Here is a 9,929-nt window from a genome sequence, read left to right as displayed (position 1 = left end):
TCACTCAGGCTTGGACCCAGCCTCGGGGCCCCCTGGGGTCTGTGCTGTCACCTCGCTGCAAGTGGAGGACGAGGACGACGAGGACGAGGACGACGAGGACGATGAGGAGGACAGGCCAGGGGACTTGCTGGAGATGGAGGCCACCACCGCCGCAGCGGCTGCCGAGACCAGGCCCACGCCGGGCGGGGCACTGAGCAGGGGCAGCCCGGCGTGGTTCAAGAAGAGCGGCGAGGTCACCAGGCCCGGGCTCCCCGGGGCCGCGCTGGCCGCCCCCAGCACCAGGTTCCCGCTGCCATCAAGGCTGGTAAGGGGCAGGGTTCCACCAGAGGCCAGGGCTGGTGGGGAGAGAGAGAGGCTGGGCTGGGGGCACGCCGGGCCAGGGGAGCCCTTCCCCATCCAGTGTCCTGCCCAGAGTGTCCCCCTGTCTTCCCCTCGGCCCCACTGATCTCCAGCAGCACCCCTCACACCTGCCCCAGAGGTGAGATGAGTATGAGGAGGCAAGCGTTGCAGTGAGCTGGGGCGGGATGGCATGGCTGAAGCAGCAATGGCTGGGCTCGAGGCCCCAGGGGACAGGGCTGGTGATGAGGGGGGTGACACGAGGCAGCACGCACCTTGGATGGTGGCCAGAGGGTTGTTGCTCATGAGGGCTGGACTTAGCCCGGAGCTCAACCCTACCATTGTGCTTCTGCAAGAGGCAAAGCAGAGGCGTTAGCGGAGGGGCGCGGAGCTCCCCACCCCGGAAGCAGCAGCGGCCCTGCTTCTCCCCACAGCCCTCCCCCGCCCACCTACAGCTGCTCACTTACCCCGTGCTGGGGTTCAGGCCCGACAAGCCGATAGCCGAGTGGCTGCCTTGAGGGCTGGGATTTGTGCTGTTGGTGGTGGCCGGGGGTGGGGGAGTGACAGAGGGGATGGAATTGAGAGGGGGCGCGGCCCCGCCCCCACCCCCACCCCCTCCGGCTGTCCGGCTGGGGTGGAGCGTCCCCACAGCTGAGGATAAGGTAGTAACTGCCAGAAAGAGACAGAGATGGAGACTTCAGCTTACGCTGGTCCTCCGCCGAGGAACCAGGCTCAACTCCTACTGTCTTCCGGGTCCCGCTCACATAACCCTCTCAGTCAGAACAGACCAGACCTCCCTGCCTTCTCCTCCCAGAGCCGTGTCTTTGTGCCTCTACCATGGTGACAGTCATCATAATTGCAGTGAGAGCGGCTGCCTCCTACTGAGCCCCTGCCCAGGGCCGGGCGTGTGCACGCGCTCAGTGCTACCAGGGCCCGAACCACACAGCTCCACGCTCTCGGCGCAGGTACCCTCGGAGCAGACAGCCCATTGAAGAAGGGGGCAGGTCTAAGACACGGGCCTGTGGCTCCCTCTAGAGGTGAGGGAGGGGCGTGTGCGCGTGCAAGGCACACTGCTCAGGCCAAGCGCCCAGACTCCGGGTGGGGCCCGACTGCCTGCCAGGGTGAGAACTCCTGGCTCTGTCAGGTCCTGGCTGTGCCCTTGGGCAGGTGACTTTACCTCTCTGGCCTTCAGTTACCTCATCAAGAAAATGAGGTTGATTATAGAACCGATTATAAAATGGGTGAGAGGATTAAGTGAGTACTTTATAAAGAGCTTGTAACAATGCCAGGCACACGTTGACTACTTTATACCCACTGCCATCAAGTCGATTTAAACTCATAGTGACCCTATAGGATAGAGTAGAACTGACCCATGGGGTTTCCAAGGTTGTAATCTTCACAGAGGCAAAGCCCAAACCAAACCCGCTGCCCTGGAGTCGAGTCCCACCCACAGCGCCCCTAGAGGATGAAGTAGAACTGCCCTGAAGGATTTCCGAGGCTGCTAAGACATCTGGTCAGTGGTACAAACCCACCAGCTGCTCGAGGAAGACAGATAAGTCCGTCTGCTTCTGTAAAGATTTATAGCCGTTGAAATCCAATGGAGGTCGCTATGAGTTGGAATTCCGACTCAATGGCAGTGAGTTTTTGGTTTAATCGTTATGGAAGCAAAGCCCAAACCAAATTCACTGCTGTGGAGTTGATTCTGACTCACAGCGCCCCTAGAGAACCCCCATAGGGTTTCCTAGTGCCTAAGGCATTTGACTGCTAACCAGAAGGCTGGAGGTTCAAACCCACCAGCCACTCCTCACAAGGAAGACTGGGCAGTCTACTTCCGTAGAGATACTGCCTCAGAAACCCAAGGAGGGTTCGCTGTGAGTCCGAACTGACTTAACGGCAGTGAGTTTGGTTTTTTTGGTTGAATATTTATGGAAGCAGACTGCCACACATCTTTTTGTCCCATGGAGCGGCCGCTGGATTCTAACTGCTGCCCTTCTGGTTAGCAGCTGAGTGCTTAACCCCTGCGCCACCAGGGGTACTGACTACTCTTACGAAGCTTATTACTTGGGTAGGGGCAACATGGTGTTTGTTTTGTGTTATTCTCACACACACACACACATTTGGACTCAAAGTACTTTCTTCCAGTTCTCAGGGATGCCTCGACTCCAGGGCATGCATACACACTTGTGAACATGTAATACATCCAGAAGGTATATATACATGCATGCTGTTGTGTGCCATTGAGTAGATGTCCGACCCCTAGCAACCCTATATGGTAAAATAGAACTGCCCCATAGGGTTTCGCAGGCTATAATCTTTATGGAAATACATTGGCAGGTCTTTTCTCCTGCAGAGCCGCCGATGGGTTCGAACCACTGACCTTTGGGTTAGCAGCCAAGCACTTAATCATTGTGCCACCAGTTGTTAGTTGCTGTCAAGTTGGCCCCCAGCCCATGGTGACCCCATGCACATGGAGCAAAACGCTTCCTGGCCATGTGCCATCCCCACAGGGCCTCCAGGGGCTGATCTGGGGAAGTAGATGGAGCCTCAACTCAAACGTCCACCCTTCCAGTTGGTGGCCAAGTGCATTAGCTGTTCACACCACACACACACACACACACACACACATAGACACGTCTATGTCTTCTGTATGTTATACATTCACAATAACTATAAAAAACTGAGGCTCAGAGAGGTAAAGTAACTTATTGGGTTCACACAGCAAAGACAGAGGCTAGGCTAGACTCAGGCACATTGCTAATGCTTTTCGCAACGCAACTGTGGAGCAAGTCACAGCTGGGTTGCTCGAGCTGAGGAGGGCTGGGGCTGCCCGCCCACCCCACCCCTGTGCCCGTCTCACCCCAGGCCCGCGGGCGCCCAGAGCCAGTGAGAGCCTCGGCTTCCAGCCTGCGCCACGTCCTCCCACACCCCCCTCACCGTCTTCGGCCCTCCCTGACCTGTTGTGCTCAGACTGCTGGAAGCTTGGGACAACGGCAAGGTCCCTGCGCCCCCTTGGGGTGTGACCTGGGGAGAGAGGAAAGGAGGCATGGTTAGGCCACTGCCTCCCGGCAGCCTCCCCAAGTGCTCCCTGTGGGTAAGTCCCCCTATGATCGGGGAGAGGGACTCCAGGTACAAGGCGATACTGTGTGTATGTATGTTTGTATTACGTCATATGCTTTCCACCATGCCTTTCTCCACATGCACCCTAAGTCATCCTAAATCACAAGCAGGAAGAAATTATTCTCAATCGAGGGTGTTCCCAGCCTGTCACGTGGCACCTTCCAATTGGCCGAAGCCGGCCAGTTAGGGCATGGGCATCCTCTTTGCATGCCGCTTCCTGTCTCCAGTGACTGAAGCACACGCCACTCCACATACACGTGGGGTCATTGGTGCTGTGACAGCAAGCAACCTACACAATGTCCTTCCAAGACTGGGGTTAGCAGGCTGCTCAGAGTGACTCAGGCAAGGGAGAAACAGGTCTGGTTCATGTGTGTGTGTGCTCAGCGAACGGGGTCGGGGGGAGAAAGTGTGGAAATGAGTTGTGTCTCCATGTCACAGTGTTGGGATGTCAGCCTGCTAGATTCCCCGGGACCATCTCACTGCCTCCTTCCTGGCCTCCCTGCCTCCAGTCTCTAAATTTGACTCTGTGCCTCCCTAGCTCAAAAGCCCTCCTTAGCTCCTCACAGCCCACAGTTCAAGTCCAAGCTCCTCAGCCTGAAACTTGGGGTGTCTGGCCCCTGCTCACGCCCCCCCACCACACACCCACTCATATGTGTTCTGCCTGCAGCCCAGTGCATCACATTGGAGTTCCTCAAACTGGACTCAGGCCTCTCTGGCCTTGGACTTGGAGCAAACCGGCCTGTCCACCTGCCGACTCTCCTTGCCTTTCCTCATGGGGCTGGCTGGCTCTTTCTCGTCCTTTAGCACTCAGCTCAGACGGCACCTTCTTCTCCATACCGCATCCCTATCAGCCAGCGGAGGGCTCCTCTGGGCACCCTGCGCCTCTGTGCCACAGCCCTTTCCACACTAGAGCAGATAACAGATTCCTCGGATGTCTGGATCTGAAGTGAGTCTGCTTGTGACCGTGAACCTGAGTGCACACCCATGGGTGTAATGATGTCAAAAACCAAACACACTGCCCTCAAGTCAATTCCATGTCACAGCGCCCCTAGAGGACAGAGTAGAACGGCCCCATAGGGTTCCCAAGGCTGTAAATCTTCACAGAAGCAAAGCCCAAACCAAACCCACTGCGGTCAAGTGGATTCCAGTTCACAGGGCCCCTAGAGGACAGAGTGGAACTGCCCCATAGGGTTTCCAAGGCTGCCCATCTTTATGGAAGCAGACGGCCACACCTTTCTCCCACAGAGCTTGCTGATGGGTTTGAACTGCCGGCATATTGGTTAGCATTTGCTCACTTAACCACTGCACTACCAGGGCTTATTTACCACTGGGTAGATAAGCACCTCCCTCTGTAGTCTCTGTGGTTGTGTGCCTGAGGTGTCTGTCCCCACTACCTGGTGCCATGTCCCTGGACGTGCATATCCATCCCCCTGTGGCCATGTCCCTGTGGCCATGTTGGTTTGGTGTGTGTCTGTGGGTGCCCATATCCCCAACATGGGAGACTGTGCGTCCCTGTGAAACTGTGCTGCACCCTTGTGACAGCCAGTGGTGACCCTCTCTGGCTCTGTTCTAGGCACTTTGGACAAGCAGGTTGAGCTCCACACAAGCAGCTGCTGAGGGGTGACAGGGAGGGGCGTGGGGGCCGCTGGAGGGCTCTGGTACCAGGTGGGGGCTGTAGCTGGCCGGTTTTCCTGGGCTGGGCAGCATGGGGGCTGCGCTGCAGGGGTTGATGCGTTTCTCCTTCTGGCGTCGGTTGCAGAACCAGACACGGATCACTTCCTTCTCCATGTGCAGCTGTTCGGCGATCAGCAGGATCTCCTCTGAGGTAGGCTTCTGGTTCTGCGGGCAGAGGGCTCGTCAGGCTGGGTGTGCCTCCCGCCACCCCCAAGGGCATCCAGCAGTGGCGGGGCCTCACCGCTAGAAAACTCTTCTCTAAGGCGAAGCGGACGTTGGTCTCAATGCTGGTCCTCTTCTTGCGTCTCCGGCCAGGGAGCCCGTCGAAACCCAGGCTGGGGCTGCTCAGCTGGTTGGGGCTGGGCAGGCTCGAGTCCACAGACATGGTCTCTACGCCCGGGGAGAGATGATGGTGGCCTGAGAGGGTGCCTCCCCACCACCCGCTGCCTGCCACCCAGGAGCCCCAGCCCAGGCCCACCTGCATCATTGAGCCACTTCTCCAGGAGGGGCTTCAGTTTGCACATGTTCTTGAAGCTCAGGTTGAGGGCCTCAAAGCGGGAGATGGTCGTCTGGCTGAAGTCATTGCCGTACAGCTTGCCCATGGCTAGACCCACATCACCCTGGGTCAGTGGGGCAGGGATAGGGGCAGAGGTCAGGGATGGACCTTTCGGCACTGTGCCCGTCAGGCCCGCCGGCTGGCCCCACCCCTCCCAGCCCCCAGACCTGCGTGAAGCCCAGCTTGATGCGACGCTGCTTGAAGGTGCGAGCAAACTGCTCCAGCTCCTCCAGGTCGCTGGGCTCCTCGGGGTGGGATGGTGGCTCCAAGCACTTGGGGGGCTGCGGGTGTGAGAGGTGCGGGTCGGGCAGCGTGGGGCGGGTCACGGCCTGGTGGGGTGGGGAGTGGACGGGATGCAGGGAAGAGGACCCGGATGGGGCCCAGCGATGGCTGGTCTGTCCCCTCCCTCCCTGTGGTCCCAGCCTCTTCCTGCAGACTCCCCATCACTGGCCCCCAGGAGGGGCCTCCATGCTCCCTCTCAAGCTGCCTCCCATGGGCTCTCTCAGTGCCTGGCACCCCTTGCCTGGCCCTTCAAGCCTGCAGACCCCTGCAAGAAGCAGCCAACTTCTTTTGCCCAACTGCCCAAGTGCTCGGGACACACAAAATGAAGGGCTCTGTCTCTAGAGCTGGGATGGTGGTCTCATCACCTCGTCCAGGGAAGCCAGGCCTGGTTCTGACACCACCTCTCTGGGCAGCTTGGGGCAAGCTTCCCAACCCTCCTTGGGCCTCAGTTTCCCCCTCTGCAGGATGGGAACCACCACTGCTGCTCTGTTAAAAATGAGTGAGTGGTACATCAAATAAAAGCATAAAAAATGGACAGGAAGGTGACTAGAGGAATTTGCAAAGAAGCAATAGCTCTATTTTTAGGCTTCATTGGCCTAAAAATAAAAGGTCTGAGAACAAATACAGCAAAAATGTGCTGGGTGCAGGGACATTTGTTACCGGATCCTTGACTCTTATCGGAAATCCTGAGGCCAGATGTGTTTTGGAATTCAAAATCTTTTGGATTTCAGAAAGTGCACATGGGGGGAAACCAAAGTCTCAGAGAAGAAACTAGTCCACAGGGCCGACAGCCTACACGAGGCATGGCCTCATCTACCCTGAGACCAGAAGAAATAGATGGTGCCCAGCGACCACTACCAATCGTTCTGATCAGGGCCACAAAAGATGGACCCTGATAGAAAGGGAGAAAAATGCAGAACAGAGCTAAGCTTCTTAAAAAGTTCAGGCTTACTGGACCAGTTGAGACTAGACGACTCCCCAGGACTGTTGCCCTGAGACACTATTTGGACCTTGAGCCGAAACTACCTTGAGATCATCTTTTAGCGAAATAACAGATCAGCACACAGAATATAAGGACACTACCCATGAGTATCGTGCTCCATTAAAAAACCATCTGTATGAAGATATATGCACACCCATGTTCATCACAGCACTATTGACAATAGCAGAAAGATGGAAACAACATAGGTTTCCATCCACAGAAGAATGGATAACCAAACTCTAGTACATACACACAATGGAATTCTATGCAACACTAAAGAATGATGTAGAATCTGCAAAACACCGCATAATGTGGAAGAACTTGGAGGACATTATGCTGAAGGAAATACGTCAACCACAGAAGGACAGATATTGTATCAGTTCATTGTAAAAAGTCAGGGAAAGGTTTCTATATGGAAGGAAAGTTTCTTTGTTGGTTACCAAGGGTGGGAGGGGAGAAAACACTGCAAAAATAAAAAATAAAATAGAAAACCATCTGTATGAGACAAAAAGGTCAACAATGACTCTAAAGCAAAGAGGGCGGGGAAACTAGAGCACTGGAAACAGAACACCAGAACGCAATTAAAGAGAATGTGGACGTGCTGTGGAAAATGTTAACTAATGTCACTGAACAATGGGTGTAGGTACTGTCGAATGAGAACCTAATCTGCTGTGTAAACTTTCCCCAAAAAAAGCACAGTGAGATGTTAGTAAACAAAAAAGCAAGACAGGAAGTCTACATGGGGTGTGTGTCACAGGTCATGTGATACCCACTCCATAAGGGCCAAGGGTACCACCCCATTATCAGACTCAGCAGCGACTCTGCAGCAAAGCCCGATCGTCAGACCACGAAGACGAAGAAGGGCCACACTCTGCCTCACATGGGGGCAGGATGTGTAGTCAGTTAAGTTCTGGTGCCAGAGTTACAAGGAAAATTTGATTTTCAGAGTATTTTGGATTTCAGCTATGCAGATAAGACCTGCATCCGTCTTGAAACTTTTCAGTCTGTCTAAAATAGCTCTTGTCTTTTTGAAAGGGCTGGAAAAGAATGCACGGGCAGGAAAGAGCTGAGAAATCTGTACAAGAGTCGTGGACGATGATGATGATTAAATTCAAGGATGCGGGCAGCAAACGGAAAGAAATGCCCTGGAGGTGAGCAGGTGACGGAAATGAGCAAAGCCAGCCAGGTGGCCGCTGTGGTGACCTGGAGAGCCTGTACAGTGCCCCAGACCAGCTGCTGCCCGCTGCCCACCATGCAGATCCAGTCCTGCCAGACCGTCCGGTTTGTCAAGAGAAGCCGGAAATCTGGCTCTCTGTGGGAATTCAGTTGACAACTAATTCAATTACAAAAATACAGTGTGGGCCAAACAAAACATGTCAGTGGGGCCCACTTTCAATCTGGGGTCTAGGACGTGGACGTGAATCAGTACCCAGCAGCCACCTTTCTCAGAGAACCTTCTAGTCCAGTCGCAGGGCCGGAGGAGACCCGAGGCACCCTTAACCTAAAGGTTTAGTGAACACCCCCTGAAATCTGCCATGTTTGTGCACAGGTGCAGTTAGGAGTAGGGGAGGGGGTCAAGTTCAAGGCTTTCATCCGAGATTCTCAAAGGCATTCACGTGCCTGAAAAGATCAGAAAGCTTCCCTAGAGGAAGGAGTGGACCCAGAGAGGGAGAGTGGCTTGCCTCCTATCCCAGAGCAAATCAGTGGCAGAGCTGGGCTGGGCCCCAGGACTCCTGTCTTGGCCCCTGGTGGCCGTGGGCTGGGCCCGTTTGCCAGGCTGCACGAGGCCCTGCCCCGCCCTTGGTGGACAGTCTCACCTGTGTGGAAAGTCCAGCCCGGGGCTGGGAGGTCAGAAGTGCCCCCTGGGTTTGCTGAGGTAGCTGGAATAGATTTGGCGTCGGTAGCAGGCCTGGGGAGGAAAGGAGGGGCACGTGGAGTGAGGGGGAGGCGAGGCGCCTTCTGGGGAGGCGTCCGGGAGGCTACGCACCGGGGTCTTACCTGGCTGACTCTGCTGGGCCTGCGGCAGCAGGAACTGAGCAGGTGGCTGGAGGTGGTGTCCTGGCACAAGCACCAGCTGCTGGAGCTGAAGGAGCTGCTGTATGTCCTGGCAGGGAGGAGGACACACAGACACACAGCCTAAATGCTGGTCCTCTGCCTCCCTCTCGGCATCACCCCGAGCCCCGAGGGGCTGAAGTCAGGAAGGTGCCCTACAGAGCAGTCGGGCATGGGGCAGCGAGGGACGGGCCACGGGCTCTCTGAACACCATCTCTGAGCTCAGGGTCTCAGGGAACGGAGAGTCACCTGTGGTCTCAGGAGGGCTTGCTACCTTATTTCCTGATAAAATATTTTCCTTGTCTGAATCATTTCAAAATGGAAATCAGAGCGGGGCTTTCCTTCTTTTAAAACACTCCAAAGGCAAACTGTTGAATGGGCGCCTGTTTTGCTGTGTATATTCGCAACCACCACCACCAAAAAAAAAACAAAAAACAGTACAAAGGTGAGTGACATAATGTCTAGGATGAGCAAAGAGTGGGACTGTCAATGATACAACCACTTCTGGAAAACTCTTTGGCGTTAATTACTGAAGTTGAACATATGCCTGCCTTACGGCCCCAGCAATTCCACTCCTGGGTCAAAGGCACCATAGATGCATCCAGGCGTTCCCTAAAAGGCATGTGCTAGGATGTTCCCAGTATATGCATTGGTAATAGCCAAAGCCTAAAGATAGTCTAAGCACCCACCACTAGTAGGATCAGTAAATAGGTCTTGACTCAGCGGAGAGCTATGCAGCAGTGAGAATGAACACGGTACAATGTATAGTCTACATGCAACCACATCAGTTTTCCAAACGTAGTAAGTGGGAGGAGCTTGTCTCAGTGGAGACCATCCTGTTTGACTCCACGTGGTCCATTTGCATGTTACAAGTCAGGGCGGCAGTTCCCTTTGTGGGGTAAAGACCAGAAGGGGCAGAGGGATGCCGGG

The 9,929-nt window shown here is 55.2% G+C and overlaps 1 protein-coding gene across 1 annotated transcript in view; it reads right to left on the bottom strand.

Moving 5' to 3' along the window:
• Nucleotides 1–9,929, bottom strand: part of POU2F2 (POU class 2 homeobox 2) — a 31,376-nt gene continuing 21,447 nt past the window's right edge. Inside the window, exons 6-15 of the mRNA XM_042781223.1 lie at nt 8,946–9,051; nt 8,765–8,856; nt 5,851–5,964; nt 5,606–5,747; nt 5,369–5,517; nt 5,116–5,292; nt 3,291–3,357; nt 804–1,005; nt 612–685; nt 1–335 (exon numbers count right to left, since the gene is read on the bottom strand). Coding sequence (XP_042637157.1) covers nt 1–335; nt 612–685; nt 804–1,005; nt 3,291–3,357; nt 5,116–5,292; nt 5,369–5,517; nt 5,606–5,747; nt 5,851–5,964; nt 8,765–8,856; nt 8,946–9,051 — 1,458 coding nt within the window. The remainder of the gene's footprint in view (nt 336–611; nt 686–803; nt 1,006–3,290; nt 3,358–5,115; nt 5,293–5,368; nt 5,518–5,605; nt 5,748–5,850; nt 5,965–8,764; nt 8,857–8,945; nt 9,052–9,929) is intronic.

Source organism: Orycteropus afer, unplaced genomic scaffold (assembly GCF_000298275.1).
Source record: "Orycteropus afer afer isolate SDZICR_OR568_19922 unplaced genomic scaffold, OryAfe1.0 scaffold00099, whole genome shotgun sequence".
NCBI classification, from domain to species: domain Eukaryota; kingdom Metazoa; phylum Chordata; class Mammalia; order Tubulidentata; family Orycteropodidae; genus Orycteropus; species Orycteropus afer.
The sequence above is the reverse complement of the archived record's forward strand: the minus strand, read 5'-3'. Positions and strand labels throughout refer to the sequence as shown.